Source organism: Nicotiana tabacum, chromosome 22 (genome assembly GCF_000715075.1).
Source record: "Nicotiana tabacum cultivar K326 chromosome 22, ASM71507v2, whole genome shotgun sequence".
NCBI classification, from domain to species: domain Eukaryota; kingdom Viridiplantae; phylum Streptophyta; class Magnoliopsida; order Solanales; family Solanaceae; genus Nicotiana; species Nicotiana tabacum.
In genome coordinates this window covers 78,917,033-78,934,968 of record NC_134101.1, presented here as the reverse complement: position 1 = coordinate 78,934,968, position 17,936 = coordinate 78,917,033, and the positions used below count along the sequence as shown (strand labels likewise).

General features: G+C 33.0%; 1 protein-coding gene across 1 annotated transcript; it reads left to right on the top strand.

The window, feature by feature from the left end:
- The first annotated feature begins 13,851 nt into the window (after positions 1–13,851).
- On the top strand, positions 13,852–17,084 carry LOC107813294 (glyceraldehyde-3-phosphate dehydrogenase, cytosolic). Its single transcript, XM_016638545.2, has 10 exons — positions 13,852–13,992; positions 14,091–14,215; positions 14,303–14,418; positions 14,514–14,613; positions 15,345–15,491; positions 15,590–15,650; positions 15,729–15,969; positions 16,179–16,262; positions 16,481–16,570; positions 16,771–17,084. Exons 1-10 carry the CDS (start codon positions 13,989–13,991, stop codon positions 16,814–16,816), a joined length of 1,014 nt encoding a protein of 337 aa, XP_016494031.1. The 5' UTR covers positions 13,852–13,988; the 3' UTR covers positions 16,817–17,084.
- Positions 17,085–17,936: the final 852 nt, after the last annotated feature.

Genomic DNA, 17,936 nt, shown 5'->3' with positions numbered 1-17,936 from the left:
CTCATTTTCAAATTAATGATTAGTAAAAATACTAATATTTGACATGGAAATGTAATATCACTTGAAGATTTGATATAATGCTAGTTGAGATAGGATTTCCTAATATTGAAGAATTCTGTTAGGATTTCCTTATATTGGACCAAAAGATTTTATAAAGTTGAAATATTATCTCTGTTCCATACTATAAAAAATAAGCATAGATCAAATCTCAAATTATTACTCCATGCGTTTCAATTGATGATACACTTTCCTTATTAGTCCGTTTCAAAAAGAATGATACATTTCTATAATTGAAAATAATTTAACTTTAAACTTTTCGTTTTACTTATTTTACCCTTAATGAAAAGCTTTTATAATCACACAAATGTCATGGTCCCACAAAACTTTTACTCCTTAAGCTTTTAAGACCACAAATTTTAAAAGTCTATTTTTTTTTCTTAAACAACCTAAATTGAAACGATGAGAGTACTAAAGATCGTCATGAAGTAGTAAGTACTTTCGTATCCTTAACTAAAGGTATGACAAACGAATCTTGAATATGAAATTGCTTTCAGCAGAAGAAATGAAATTTTCCAGCGCAAAATCCTGATTAATCAGGTCACCGAACACCGGATATAAAAAAGAAAACTCTCAAACTTAGCTAGCGTTTGGCCATAGATTCTCAAATTTGTTCTGAAAATCTGATTTGGGTGAAGTTTGGTTTGAAGATGAATATGTGTTTGGACATCAGTTTTTAAAACATATTTCCCAAATTTATTTTGGAAAAACATGAAACATGACTTATACCAACAAGTTCTAAAAACCATCACAAATACCCAACAATACCATTATCAATAACATTCATTATATTATTGCAAACCATAGTCCTGAATATAAATAAATTTGATACAAAATTATCATTTTTATAATGAATTACATGATACACTATTAGGTGACCGAGAAGACGAAGCAACATTGTTACAAAATAATAAATGGTGGGTTCTTTTATAAAGTACAAAAGTTTAGGGCAATATTTTTAAAATGTAATAGTGATATTTTGGCCCAAAACTGATTTTGAGATTTAGAATTTGAAATTTTGTCAAAATATAAGTAAAATCTATGATCAAATATATATTTGCCAAATAAAATTTAAATTTATTTTGATAAAATCTGTGTACAAAACGGATCGTTAAGATAACGATTTGAGTTAAAAACATCTACTAGTACTTGTTTTTGGTTGGCCAGAAAAGCAGTCCGTTGGGAAAAAAGTTGAAGAGGGACAAAGGTGTAAAATTGTCCATATATGGGCCTTACATCCACTTGGATTGGACACGCAATTCAAGGTGTAAGATTAGTGGGAGGAGTCTTCTTCAACTCACAGTCGTGGGGTACCTATTTGTCCGCCAACTGTCCTACGCACGGGTCCCCATACCATCTTTCTCCACATATTTTTCTTTTCCACTTTCTCCAAATTTTTCTTCTCTTCTCGAAAAGTCACCTTTTGAAATTCCGTGATGTATCCGCTAAAGCTTGATATCTGCTTCAGAACCGACTATTACCGCCACCTGAAGTCCCAGTTCCCCGTCCAAAAATAGATACTCTATATTAAAGTGTACGTAGTTGCACAAACTTTATTTTTCCAAATTCGTAAAGGAATCATCAATTTTAACAAGAGGATTACGAAAAATAAAGAGCAAAAAACATAACTAGGCAATAATTTAAAAATTTTTACACAGCCTTAGCAGATTATCTTAATTTACAATTTTGACTATTATATATTTGCATTTCAATTACAATCCAGCTGGACTCTATCTATTAAATCGGCATCTCATCACCCCAATCCCAACAAAAATCATGTTATCGTTATAGAGTTTTATCTTTAAGAAATGTTTCTCTTCTTTTTATTGGTAAATGGTAATGATGATTTTAATATTTCTTTCACTTCCACTTATGGTGGTTGTAATTAGTTATATGTTATTATAGTGGGATTCTTTTTGTCCATATTTGAAGTCTTGCTTCTTATATTTTATTCCAGCATACTTCTCTCCTTTTTTTAAAAATTATTTGGAGTAGAACTAATCTTTTTTGAGAAACAATAAATTTGTCCAATGAGTTGAAAAACTCTTTTGTTTTTTGGGCTTGTCAAAAAAATTGTAAACTAGTAAACCGCCCAATTTTTGGTATTATACGTATATAAACCATATATTTTATATATGTAAAAAAAATTATACTTGTATTTTAAATATATATATATACAAAAAATATTATACATATATAAGCAGTATATATATATATATTTATATAGAAAATGCATATGACATATTCTGCATATATTTTATTACATATATACACGTCATATATTTGAAAATATACATCTCATATATGTTGTATATGCACTTCTTATAAATTAATACCATTATATACACTGTATATATCATATGCACAGTGGTCAATATATTATCAAAAAATCACTAGGATTCATCTACTGTCACCTCTAAATGAAATTTGGATAAGAGGAGAAAGAGTATTAAAAAATAAATAAGGATAAGAACCTTTCCCATGATTTGTGCATTATGTATACTCATTAACTGTGTGCTTAATCTGTAAAAAAAAAAATGCTATTTATGGAATAAGCAAAGAATGATGCCATTTTTTTTAAATAATTCTAAAGAAATCCTCGACCGTGTAAAAATCTCAAAAATTGAAAGCACAATATTTATAAGCTTCTTATGTTAACGTGAATTAAGAATTTAAATCTATATAAAAGATATTATTTTTACTCTATTATTACATTATACTCTTTTTTACTTTTGGCTCTATTAGTTTCTCGACACGCGCCAAGTCATGGAATATATATATATATATATATATAACAAAACTATTAAAACAAAGGTTTGAGCAAAATAATTATACATGAAATTAAAGGAAAACGTACAAGTGTTTGTGAATGATCATTGTGGATCATCATATTATGACTTGTTTGTTGAGATCAAGATGATTGGACATGTCTTAAGCTACGAAAATAAACAATCAAAGTTGATTAAACACATGTAATTTTTTAACTTATTTTAATTTTATTAAGTACAAACATGCATATCTCACTTAATATTTCCTTATAGACAATATTTGTAGTGTATGTTCTTTCATTCGTTTTTAGTGGTTGTGTCATGACCAACAGGATCGATATTAATATCCCTCTGCAGCAATATTTGCAGCAACAATGACATGCGCTGCTCTGCCTACCTCCCTGAAGGACATGGGTGTGTAAACAATTGCAATGAACCTGCTATGTAAGCGGAGTATCAATAATAATTCATGTTTCGCCATTAATTATAATGCCATTCTAGTTTGATATATAGTTGACTGACAGATTATATAGTATGTGTATACTACTAAGAATAATTAATGTATATGTATATTAAGCCTCATGATATCTTACATCTTCAACATATCACCCTTCTCCAACACAAACTCGTCACTGGCCAATGGTGGAAATTAAAATGGCAAACGATTTACATAAATGCAAGTTGGGAATGCAACACCCCTCTCAAATTTTCTCCACATTCTTGTACAAATTCTTAGTTTCATCCACAAAAAGGAAAACAATTAGCACGTAATCAATCTAAAATATTAGTGGGTATTCGCAAAACAACCAATAGCTGCAAAATTTGCATCAAATTATAAGATGAGCTTACTCTCTTACATATGCATCACCGGAGTTATAAGTCATATGGCAGATATCTATCATCAAATATTTATATTCTAGAGCTATTTATATTACAAAAGATTTTATTACAACACTTTTTTATACTTCATTAGAGTTGTTTGGTAATTTTATTTTGCAGGAAGAAGCTTGGATACATTAAAAAGATAGCTATCAAGAAATAGACTAATTGTTTAGCACACTATTATACGATGGTTTCCTAGTCTTTAAATGTATTGTTAGCACTTTACAAGTAAAGGAAATTTATACCATAATGAGACATTCAATATATATTATCGTAAATGAAGTCATACACTCATACTACGTAAGCAAGCACTTTATACAGATGTAAATCATATAGGTTGACAAAAAGTTATTCTTTTATTTTCCAAAAAAAAATTATTATTAAGCGAATTAACATGTCAACGGACTATTTAACTCTTATATGCTGAATCACAAAAAAAAAATAAAAAAAAATACTAACCAAATTAAGCTCTGGCTGCGGCTCGTCAAGTATAATTCCTCAATGATCTCTTACAAAACCTTTTCCATTAGCACATCCCTCGAAATCTCCTTCGTGTTTGCGCCTCGCCATGAAACGTGATCAAAATGAAAACTAAATCAACCAAATGCAAAACTTGCATTCAAAATCATGCAAGAATACGATTAGGTTGACAAAATTCATGTGATAGTCAATATCGTCAATTTAGCTTAGAAAAGAGAATGGCAAATAACAAAAAAAATGATGATAATTAATTGGAATTTTGAAGTATATACATGTAAAACAACCTAGTGTTCTCGAGTTTGCTTAAGGCGGATTAATGTTATTGAAGAGATGCGATTAAAGGAAGAAGACGATGAGAACTGGCTAATTGGGAGTTGTTTATAGGTTAATTTTTAAAGGATTGTGATGGTTAGTAAGGATATTAAGTTGGCTAATTAAAGACAAAGATATATACATAGTATTAATCAAGCTGCTTGATCCAACCATTACCCTTAAAAATCATGAGAACCGGACATATTTTTGTAAAGTTTGTAACTTCTTCATAAACTTTTTAAAATTTGTATATTTTCATTCCGTATTTAATATCAATGATTATTTTGGCATCTCTTTCTTTCAATTGAAGAAATGCATGAAAAAATTATATCCAGATCATGCTCATCTCTCTTTTTTAATCTCCAAAATAGACCGGCAAAAGAAATTAACCTAGAAACTTATTATTATGGTAGTTACCTATCGGTACTAAATTAAACCAGCATATGCAAGTGAAAAAATCCAAAACAGTACTTCAATATATACCAAGTAATGTAAGTTACTTGTATTTAATTAAAGTGGTCAATAAGCTTAAACAATACAAATGACGGACAAAGAATATGCATCCTTGTATCTTTTCAGCCACATACAATGCTTAAAGAAAGATTTCATTACGTAATTTTCTAACACCAATGCTGCCAACAAAAGCTCCTAGAGAGAGCACAAAAGGAATATATAATTGATAGAAATTTACCTTAAGCATTTTCGCGAGCAATTAGAAGTTTAATGTGAAGAAGGGATTCTACAAGTTTGTGAGAAGTTGTAGAAAGAATTTTATTTATATGAAGTTTGCGCCCGAATAAATCCGGAAACTAACCATTCACCATATTTCTATCGTTGTAAATGAATGCATGAAAAGACAACGGTTGGAACAACATTTTCCTTTACTATAATCTGAAACATTTGAAGATACACGACCCTTGAAGAACAATTTCCTCCTTGTTTCTATTTTTATATATTATGATAATATATTTTTACACAAGTAGGGGATTCTTAGAAGGGTAAAAAAGTAATTTAACTTTTAACTTTAGGAGTTCATGCTTTTAATATATAACTAGTTTCTCGGCACGTGCGTTGCACATGTATGCCAAGTTATATAGTATACAATTTTGTAAAATAATATCTTGGTCTTTTCTATCGTGACTAAAACTGAGATGGTGAAGTGCTCAAAATGTGAAAATGTATTTAATAGATAGATCAATTGAAAGCATGCAAAAAAGAGATAGGTACAAATATGTCCAACACATCCAGAATTTAATAAACTCGTTTCACCTATCCCTACTATAACCCATAAGTTTAATGCTAACCAAGCAAAAAATGGTTTAACTGGTCAGAACCTTACTGAAAAAGATAATTCATTTTAACTTATGTTGGCAACAGTAAGTGAATACAAAATTGAAGTGGCACAACCACAACAATATTAGACAAAAATATGCAATTGAATGAGTATTAATTACTTTTTGAACTCGATGAGAACGACCTCGTTGTCTTAGCATGTTTTCATAATATATACTCCCCATACAAGACAAATAATCCAAGTCAATGAGGAATCTATATACTCCCATATAAGACAAATATTCCGAGTCAATGAGGAACTTACTTACTTACAAAAAAAAAAAAAAATAATGTCCGATCATCAAATTTAGACATAGTGAAATTTAAACTAAAAAATGAGCATCTTTTATGCTCTTCCAACCCACTCCCAAAATTCTTTTTTTTGTAAAAAAAGAAAATGATTTACTCTTTCAAAGGTTGAGAATTAACCTGTATAAGCTGAAACAGTTTAATTACAGTTTCGATTAAATCACTATCTACCGAAAGAGTTTTTATTTTCAATGCTCTAATTCGAAATCTCTGATTCAAAGGAGAATTCTAACTATCCTACCACACAATGATAAAATACACAAGTTACTACCTAAGTTATGAGTTCTTAAAAAATTCCTATATTCAGAAGTTTTGCCAATAAAAAATGGCAACATCAAATTTTTTTATATGAAATCCAACTCAAATTTCTTTCAATAAGTAAATTGGCAGGCTTTCCTTACGTATAATAACAAAATCTACCCTATCACATGGCCAGCACTAACAAAAAAACATTATAGTCTGATCAATTATATAGCAAAACTCCTTTGAATTCTAAATTTTTTATTTTGGAACCCTAGTCAACTTAACAACAAAAAGATTTTTATAATTAGAATGCTACATTTTTTATACGATCCTCCTCAATTGTATTTTGCATCATCTTTTGTTATGAAAAACTTGAAATGATTTGACTTGATAAACTTAAATTAATTAAAGGAAAAAATTAATTTATTTAAAGAGGTATTGATCAAATAATAAATATTTTTCTCTAAACAATACTGTGAATGCATTCAAATATATTTACAGAGGTATTAAATTACTGTGTTTATTCTCTAATGTTCTGATTAAATGCTCAAAATAACTATATAGGGGGTCTAAATACTATGCTAAAGTTTATTATATTAGTCAGAGTGCGTAAATGGCATCTAATGGTAAACTAAACAATACTAATAACTACAGCATAGAGCAGTCTTCAGACTATAAAAATTAAACTATAGACAATAGCATAAACGAATTGAGCAGATAAAGACATACTCATTATTTTGAGCCACGAAACATTGCAGAAACAATAAATGAAAGAATGAACAAACCTTAAATAAGCGATCAATTGTTTTTAAATTTGATGTAAAGAATCTCTTTGGCGCAAACCTGACGACGAACTGATCTCAAAATTCAATGGCCATCTTTCCACTAACATAATAGAGACATGGATAGAGAAACTCAAAAATAGTAGCGCTTGGACTGTTTTTAAACGTAAGTAACTTCTTCAAAACAGGTGTAGGGAACGTTTTCATATTATATAAAAACTGTTTGGCTTCTCTTTGTAGGTATTAGAATCTTTTTATATTATTATATAGGGTAATTAGGTTTTTGGGTATTTGCTAATTGCTCAAAGAATCTAAGTGCAAGCAACAGTTACGTGATATGTGTTAAATAAAAGATTAGAAACCTTTTTTCTTATCAGAAACGGTGGCAACTCTTCAAAACAGCCATGTATTGGATTCTGTTCCTAGGCTTCTTTTTTTTTAATATTTAATAAAATAAGTTAATAAGAAGAATATTTTAGTAATATAACTTTTAAGTTAAGGACTTTATGTTTTTAATATAATATAAATAGATACATTTAAATATTGGATAAAAAATTTTGGGTGAAATCGGATTACATATGGTCTATTAATTTACTAATAATTTTGGAATTTAATCACATAAGACCTACTATTAAATAAGAAAAAATTCTCTATAAAATATTTTGTCGAAATGGCTTCGTGGCCACTTAACTTGCACCAGTTTGTAAAGCCGATACATAAACTTACAGTTTTCCCATTTGAACACTCCAACCTAACGGAAAGAGTACTAATAAACTAGAGGAAATGATCAAAATGGTCCTTAATATATAGGGATTGGATTATTTTGATCCTTAATATATACCACTTGACAGAAATAATCCTTAATGTATATAAAAATTTGATTGTTTTGGTTTTAAACTCTAAAACTAACTGTAAAATCCAAAAGCTCCATTAAACTTAACCTAGATCTCTAAAAAGTGAAGCAACCCATTTCCCTCATCTTCTCTCTTTCATGTTTTCAGACATAACCTTCCATTTTCGTCCTGAAAAAGAATCACCACCAACCATATTCTTTCATGAAAAACAACACTCACTTCTTATCATTCCCGGAGAACAATTCCAGCATCTCCAATTAATAAAAAAAGGCACCCGTTTGTGCATGCAAAAACTCCTTTATAATTTTGGTCTTCATGATTTGAGATAGTTTCCTTCTCCCATCATGAGCTTGGCAGAGAGAGAAGCTCACTCATTTCAAAAGCCCATGATGAAAAAATTTCAGAAGCTCAAACTGAAAATATTTTCTTTGCAGTAGTAAAAATAGAGATCAAACCAGAGAGGAGAGTAAACTTACAGGTAGCTTGTAGAGTACAACTTTTCTGATCTCTCTTTTCTCCTCTCTTGTTTCACTTTCTACCGGTAATTTTTACTTTTTGTTATTGATTTAAGCCTATAATTCTAATGGGATTGCCTAAAACCAACTCTTTTAATGCAACTCTATATGGAAAGGACATACTTTCCTCCTTTTTAGTTTCTATCCTTTTCAAATGAGTAATATAGCTTCCCCTTTTTTTGTTCATTTTGTTGTTCAAATACTAGGTTAGAAACTAAGCGGATAGAAGTGGAAAATAGACTACTTGAGTTACTTTTTTACATTAATGAGATTTTTGAGAAAAAGAAGAAGATAAAAGTAAGAAGAAGAAGAAGAAGAAGAAGAAGAAGAAGAAGAAGAAGAAGAAGAAGAAGAAGAAGAAGAAGAAGAAGAAGAAGAAGAAGAAGAAGAAGAAGAAGAAGAAGAAGAAGAAGAAGAAGTAAGGGAATTGTGGAAGAAATGGCCAACGAGAGAGAAGATGAGGGAGAAGGTGTTTGCCGTCTTTTGAGGTGTCACGACCCCAAATTTCCTCCGTAGGATGTCATGATGGCACCTAATCTCTAAGATTAGGTAAGCCTATCAATGCGGAATAATAATAAATATCTGAATAATTAAACTATAATTCAAACAATTTCAACTCCTAAAATCCGGTAGAAATAAGTCACAAGCTTCTAAGAATTTATTCTCTATGTCTCTATACATCAGAGTCTAAAGCAAATAAGGAAGACAACATAGTAAGATAGAAGGAGACTCCTGAGTCTGCGGACGCTAGCAGATATACCTCGAAGTCTCCTCATACAGCTAGTTTACTGATGCGTGGTTTGATAAGATGTACCTGGATCTGCACAAAAAGATGTGCAGAAGCGTAGTATGAGTACACCACAGTGGTACCCAGTAAGTGCCAAGCCTAACCTCGATAGAGTAGTGACGAGGTCAGGTCAGGCCCTACTAGAGAATAAATAATGGCATGGTAAAATGTTTAAACAATATTATAAGATAAAATGACAATGGAAATGAATCAATAGTATGTAACATTTAATTACATCAAATAATAGCAAATAAACACCTCTTGAAAACAAAATAGAGTTCTTTCCAACTTTAAGAAAATCACAACAATAATCAAAGGCAAATGCGACCATAAATAAATATCAACAAGGGCACTCCCGAGGTACCGCCTCGTAGTCCCAAATCATAAACAAATTCACAATATCTCATTTTCTTATCTCACCGCGGGAGCCTTCACAATTTATTTTAAAGAAAATATTTTTCCCGAAATAGCATCCTGTGTTTTAGCCATCCTTATCACACCGCATGACTTCTAGTAGTTCCCCCTACTAGCCACGCGTATCAAGCCACCCTTATCTCACCGCATGCGTTTCAATACCCAGACCTTATACCACCGCATGCGTATCAATATCACAATATATCACAATTTGCACCTCAAGTGCTCAAATAATTTAACTTGCCAAAATAATTCAACAATAATATTTTTCCATAATAAAGAGCTCACGGCTCATGCCAAAATAAATCATCAATAATAGTTTTCCACAATAAAGAGCTCACGGCTCCCTCACAATGAGTATAAAAATATTCAGGAGTAAATAAGGAACTTGCCAAAATAATTCAACAATAATATTTTTCCACAATAAAGAGCTCACGGCTCATGCCAAAATAAATCATCAATAATATTTTTCCACAATAAAGAGCTCACGGCTCATGTCAAAATAATTCAACAATAATAATATTTAATTTAAAGAAAATCAACCTTCAAATAATGCACAGAATAAAAGAAACCAAGTTCAAACTAAACAGATAAAATAATTAGCAGGAAAAGGTCAGGCAAATTTAAAAATATAAACATTAAATCAATAATGAAGAATATAACAAAATAAAATAATTTAATTAATGCGCAATAGTGATCTACACAATTTAAAACATAATTTTTTACATTTAGCCCGTGTACACACTCGTCACCTCGTGTACACGACTTTTCACACATTACAATTATCAATCCTAGGGGAATTTTCCCCACACAAGGTTAGACAAGTCACTTACCTCGACTTGCTCCAATTTAACCAAGTATTAAGCTTTTTCTTCGATTTTTCCGACTCTGATGGACTCATATTTAGTCATAATTAATTTGATACAGTCAACAAAAATTATAGTAATTAATTTCATAAGAAAATATTATATTTTTCAATAAAATCCGAAATTAGCTCAAATTTTTTTCGTGGGGTCCACATATCGAAATCCGGTGAAACTTATAAAATCCGACAACCCATTCAATTACGAGTCCACCCGCACCAATTTTATCAAATTCCGATAACAACTCGACCTCCAAATCTTAAATTTTTGTTTTTGGAAGAATTTGTAAAAATCTTGATTTTTCTTCCATAAATTCACGGATTCATGATGTAAATGAGTATGGAATCATGAAATATAAACAATATAGGATACAGAACACTTACCCCAATATTTTTTCGTGAAAATCGCCTAAAAATCGCCCAAGAACTGTGCTCCAAAAATTCAAAATGAAATGAAGGAAATGACCATTTTTGGTCCTTAAGTTTCTACTCATCCTTCACTAAAAGTCCATTTTCCGTCACTAAAATTCATTTTCCGTCACTAAAAGTCCACCAGAAACTACTCTACCAGCCTTCCTTCAATCGATCATAACTTTATGTACAAATGTCCAAATGATGAATGGTTTAACTTTCTGACAACTAGAATCAAACAACTATAATTTTTATGTTTTGCAAATTTTTCGATTCCTTATGAATTGCGAGATATAAACTTCCAAAATCGGCTCCACGCATCAGAATTTCTGGCGAAACTGTTCTACTAGTCTTCATTCAATCCATCATAACTTTCTGTACAAATATCCAAATAATGAATGGTTTAATTTTATGGAAACTAGAATCAAACGACTACAACTTTCATGTTTTGAAAATGTTCCAATTCCTTATGAATTACGAGATATAAGCTTCCTGATTTGGCTTCACGCACCAAAAATATCTGTAAATTTCTGGCGAAATTTCTGCAAATTTTCAGCAACCCTCTTTGTCCGAAATCCATTCCGTTTACCTTCCGAAATCCACTCGAGACCCTCGGGACCTTAACCAATTATTCCAACATGTCCCAAAATACAATACGAACTTAGTCGAGGCTTCAAACTACATCAAACAACATCAAAATGACGAATCGCATCTCAAATCAAAATTTATGAACTTTGAACTTTCAAATTCTATATCTTGTGCCGAAATACATCAAATCAATTCAGAATGACTTCAAATTTTGCACAGAAGTCATAAATGACATAATAGGCCTATTTCAATTTCCAGAATCGGATTCCGACCTCGATATCAAAAAGTTAACCCCTAGTCAAACTTCCAAAAAATTCAACTTTTGGCATTTCAAGCCTAATTCCACTACGGATTTCCAAATAAAATTTCGATCATGCTCCTAAGTCTAAAATTACCTTACGGAGCTGTTGGAATCATCAAAATTCTATTCTGGGGTCGTTTGTACATAATTTGATATCCGGTCACTATTTGAACTTAAACTTTTAATTTTTTATCAAAATTTTATCTCTCGGGCTAGGGACCTCGAAATTTGATTCCGGGTATACGCCTAAGTCCCAAATCACGATACGGACCTACCGAAACTGTCAAAATACTGATCCGAATCCGTTTGCTCAAAATATTGACCAAAGTCAACTCAGTTGAGTTTTAAAGTTCTAATTCACATTTAATCCATTTTTCACCTGAAAACTTTCTGAAAAATTTTACGAACTGCGCACGGAAGTCGAGGAATGATAAATAGTACTTTTTGAGGTCTTAGAATATAAAATTAATTATTAAATTTGAAGATAACATTTTGGGTCATCACATGAGGAATCAAGGTTAAATTTAACCGAATTTTTATTTGAACCGTTAGGTTTTTGGGTTTAAGATCAAACTGAACATATTTTCATATACATTAAGGACTATTTCTATCAAGTGATATATATCAAGGATCAAAATAGTCCAACCCTTATACATTAAGGACCATTTTGATCATTTCCTCTAATAAACCACTTTGACCATTGACTATGCTTGTGTGACAGTGACATAGGTGATGTGGACAAAATACGTGTCAATTACGCGAAAAATGCGTGTGAATGCAATAATCTGATTAAAGAAAATACTTCAATCAATAGGAAAAAAATTAAAAAAGAAAAGGAAAAAAAAACCCTAGCGTCTCAGTATTTATTTCCGCTCTCTTGCTTTTCTTCAACTTAAGCGAGGAGAGAGAGCATCCGAGAGTTTAATTCTGGCTAAATTCGATATGAAGATTGTATAGTTTTACTTATATTTTATGATTTTGGAGTTTATAGAAAAAATGGGGTTATCAAATTGGTTGTCGGCGAAGTGGAGGTGGCAGCTATTGGAGTTTTCTGGTGTTCAAAAGCACTCACCGCTCTAAACCACCGATGGTCTGAATAAAACTCTATCATCGAATTCATCTTTGTCAAAACACAAAAAAGGGCAGATATTTGCAATGGTATTGGGCAACCTCCATATATTATTTCAAAACCATGGATTCATATTAATTTTTTCTGAATTTTCAATTTTTTTTCTAGTTTAACCGTGAGCATAATGGTGTTGTGAATTTGATTTAGAAATAAGAGAGTGAATAACAGTGAAGAAAAAGAGAAAGGAGAAGATAAAAATAAGGAAAGGAAGGGAGGAGGGTGAACAGAGAAGGGAGACGGGTGGGTACGGGTTACTGGGGTAGTAGAGAAGTGTCATATCTTTTTCCTCTTTTTCTATTTTCTTTTTTTAATTTTTAACTTCTTTTTTGCTGATTTACTATTTAAAAATAGGACTCACAAATAATACATGTCAAGTAATAAATAGTCTAGCATATGACGTATTGTACATGTCAGCGCAATTGATATACACGCTCCACTGAATGTATTTATTAGTATCCATTCCATCAAGTTGGAATGTTCAAATGAAAAAACTTTAAGTTTATGTATCGGCTTTGTAAATTGGTGCAAGTTTAAGGGGCCACTATGTCAATTCGCCAAATATTTTTCATCTAAAGACTTGAAATAATTCTCTAATTAAAGTTGAAATTATCTCATCCATCTTACCAACGAGATAAATTGCTCTTGGACGACAATTGAACGACCAAATGTTCTGAAACAGTTGAATTGAGCATATTATTTTGGTCGAAAATAATTACCACAAAACAAATAGAATAATTGAATTAAGCAAAACCGATTTTCTCAGATAATTCAAAAAATAAAAGGAAAACGAATTGAGAAAACCTATGAAGTTGAACCGCATTACTTACCGCCTTTCCCGGTCTCCCAGTACCGACTAGTACTTCTATTAAACCCTTCCCACCAACTTCCACTCCACTAACACCATTTCACAAGAACCTCTCAATTAGATCGGACTCCATTTTTCCTCTCAATTCACAAAGATCATGGGTATATATCAATTCTCTTATTTTTTTTGTTCTTCAATTCTTTGTGCATGCAACTTATGTTTCAGATGACGGGCAGTGACTAATTCTCTTTTTTTACAGCCAAGGTTAAGATTGGAATCAATGGTTTTGGAAGAATTGGGCGATTGGTTGCCAGGGTGGCACTCCAGAGAGATGACGTTGAGCTCGTTGCTGTTAATGACCCCTTCATCTCCGTTGAATACATGGTATGTGACATTTAAATAGTAATATTAGTAATATATGAATCAAGCTTAAACAGTATCAGTGAATTTTGTTGCTGGTTTTTATTGCAGACATACATGTTTAAGTATGACAGTGTCCACGGCCAGTGGAAGAACCATGAGCTCAAGGTTAAGGATGATAAGACTCTTCTCTTTGGTGAGAAACCTGTTGCTGTATTTGGCATTAGGTAAATTTATCCCTCATTAACGTATAGCAAGTGCATAAGAATTCTCTTGGGTCAATTTGGATTTCTGATTGAGCTTACTGTATGGATATGTGAAGAAACCCAGAGGAGATTCCATGGGCTGAGGCTGGAGCAGAGTACATCGTGGAGTCAACAGGAGTCTTCACTGATAAAGACAAGGCTGCTGCCCACTTGAAGGTTTGTGATCCTAAAGAACGTTATCTGTTCTTATTTTGCCTTCCCTGCCTCAAATAATAGAGGAACTGTTTGTAGGTAATATTGACTTTGGTTTGTCATAACTTGGCGCACCAACATATTAGTTTTTTTCCCACTGGCCCGTACACTTGGTGCCTCAAAATCATTTAGCGGATTTGGTGGTATTGCTTTATTTAAACTATATGTGTATGTATACTCGAGTTCCTGATTGTGTATGTACTGAATATCTCCCAATTATGTGTTTGTTGTGAATATTCTATAAGTGAATATTTCCCAGTTGTGTGTGTATTGTGAATATACTGTAAGTGTTAGTCCTGATGCTTATTGCTTTTGTGCATTTGTTAGTGAGGGTTAAGAAATAGTCCTGATGCTTATTGCTTTTGTGCATTTGTTAGTGAAGGTGCTATTTTCGAGGCTTTACACTTGTGATGTTGTGTTTTCTTTTCCTGTCCAATTATATTTTTGTGGAAATTGAAGAATCGAGTACACTGTCATCTTAAAAGCAACTCAAAACTAGAACATAACTCTGTTGATTTGCTCTATATGAATTAGGGTGTTAAAGTATGTCATGTATATTGGTAGAGTAAGTTTATAATGGTTATTACCTGTATGAGTATTTTTTTACAAAGTGATGCTAATGCTATGATATTTGAGTGTTGCCAACTTGGATTGATATAGTTATCTCATTGAGTGTTGTTGTCGTTAATCATCAGGGTGGTGCTAAGAAAGTCATCATTTCTGCTCCTAGCAAGGATGCTCCTATGTTTGTTGTTGGCGTCAATGAGAAGGAATACAAGCCAGACCTCAACGTTGTTTCTAATGCTAGCTGTACCACTAACTGCCTCGCGCCTTTGGCAAAGGTTCCCTTTTTGTTCCTTGCTCTGTCCTTCATTTTAACAGTTGAACCCTTTGGTGATACAATATATATTATCTCAAAATTTCTGACCTGACTTTGCAGGTTATTCATGACAGATTTGGAATTGTTGAGGGTCTTATGACCACTGTCCACTCCATGACTGGTAGGTATTTTACTTGTACTTTTTAAATTTGATTTCTGTAGCTTGTGCACTCAAGTTGTTTCTATTTTTATTAAACAGCCACCCAGAAAACTGTTGATGGACCATCTGCCAAGGACTGGAGGGGTGGAAGGGCAGCATCCTTCAACATTATTCCTAGCAGTACTGGAGCTGCTAAGGCTGTTGGAAAGGTGCTACCCTCATTGAATGGAAAGTTAACTGGAATGGCTTTCCGAGTTCCAACTGTTGATGTGTCTGTGGTTGATCTCACAGTGAGATTGGAGAAAGAAGCTACCTATGATGAAATCAAGGCTGCTATCAAGTAAGCTTGTCTACTCTACTACTTTACCATCCTCCTTTCTTTGAAAAAATACAAAAAGCTTGTGTACTTTATTCAATTGGCAAGTATACACTAGAAGTCTCCTGCTGTGGATTTAATTCATGCTAGTGCTGCACGAAATAATAGAAAAGGCCTTATGTCCTGCCCCTGTGGCTGCTCTTTTATGTTAATTTGCTTTGGCATCTTATTAGGGAGGAGTCTGAAGGAAAATTGAAGGGAATTCTAGGTTACACTGAAGATGATGTGGTATCGACGGACTTTGTTGGGGACAACAGGTAGGATTGATTTGGAAGTGTTGTTCTGTTTAATGCTTCCAAATGAAAAAGATGATGAAAGTATTTTCCTCACTCAAAATAACATGTGCCTATTGCTTCTGACCTCACTTAAGTATTTCTTGTGTAAATCCCCTTTGTTGTACTGACCCAGCTTGAACCAGTAGAGAGCCAAAGTGTTAATTTGACAGATTTGTAATTTAAATGAAAATAATGTGCAGATCAAGCATCTTTGATGCCAAGGCTGGAATCGCTCTGAGCAAGAACTTTGTGAAGCTTGTTTCTTGGTATGACAACGAAATGGGCTACAGGTAAATATAAATTTTACATGCCTTTAATTTTAGAGTAGCTGCACTTTTGCATGATATCTTATTCTGGTAGAGGGTCAATCTGATCTTTCTGCTTCTGCCTATGTTTATCTTTTAGCATTTGCCTTTACAAGAACTATGTATAGCAGCACTTTATGGTTTGTGGTCTGCTGCTAATATTTTCTTCACTATTGGGATTGCAGCACTCGAGTGGTGGACTTGATTAAGCACATGGCATCAGTCCAGTAAAGTGGCAGTTCCTAGCGTGGTGGTGTTTTTGGTGACGTTTGCTAAGCATAATTAGTAGAGGGAAAAACAGTTTAGAATAAACTGAAACGGGAAGCTGTTTTGCGAGTTTGAGGGGCTGTCTGTTTACCATTGGGTTTTGATTTGGGATATTTTGTTGGATTGTGGTTTTCCCCAAATTTTCAGTTTTTCATTGGAGTCTGTGTGCAGAACTCTGGATATGTTCTCTCTTGTTTTGTTTTGCTATCAGTGTATAATACTCCGAGGGACCGTAGATCGGAAAGCGCCTTCTAAACCACCCCATTCATCCAAAAGAGAAGGGAAGGGGCCTATGTATTTGCATGACCCCTGCAGATTTAACCCTATCTATACCCGGAGCCACTCCCCTAGCGGTCCTGCCACCACGCCGCAGAACGGGAGCTCGTGTGGAACCTTTTATTCTGGCGTAACAGCGGTAGAACGTAACAAAATATTACGGCCGCCTAACATAGGGACGTCTCGGCAATATGGAACCTCTCAACAGCTCCCGTTCTTTTATGGGGTCCTATCGGGATAGGAGTCACCCAACCTACTTAAACAACCTAAAGGCTTGGATCCCCATAAAAATACCACTAGATCGAGCACCAGTGATTTCGTATCCGGTCAAAATTCTTTAGAGTCCGGTAGGTCAATTAAGTTGCCTAAATCTCTTTCTTATCGGCTGGGAAAGCGAAGGGAATAGGAAGACCAGGAACGAAGTCACACGACCAAAAGAGTCCCCAAATAAAAAAAAAATAAAAACCAAAATCCACAGGAGAAGATAAAAACGAAATTGTTAGGTTGTGAGGGATGATTCTGTAGGCAGTGGGGTCAACTGTAAAGGGTTCAGTCAGGTGCCTTTCCGGGCTTTCAAAAGCCAGCTAGAAAGTGGAATTGGTCCACTGTTCACTTTATGGTAACGAGTGAGTTTGTCATTTCTTGTTTTCTTGCTATTAGGCACTAGGAGGATTCTCACTTTACATAGAGATATAGAAGTTCTTTATATGCTTCCAAGTTTGAATGATCTTTCCTTTGAAATATTTTCTAAATAACTCTTGCATTTATAAGTATTTAAGGTTTTTGGACCGGGAAAAACACTGTACAG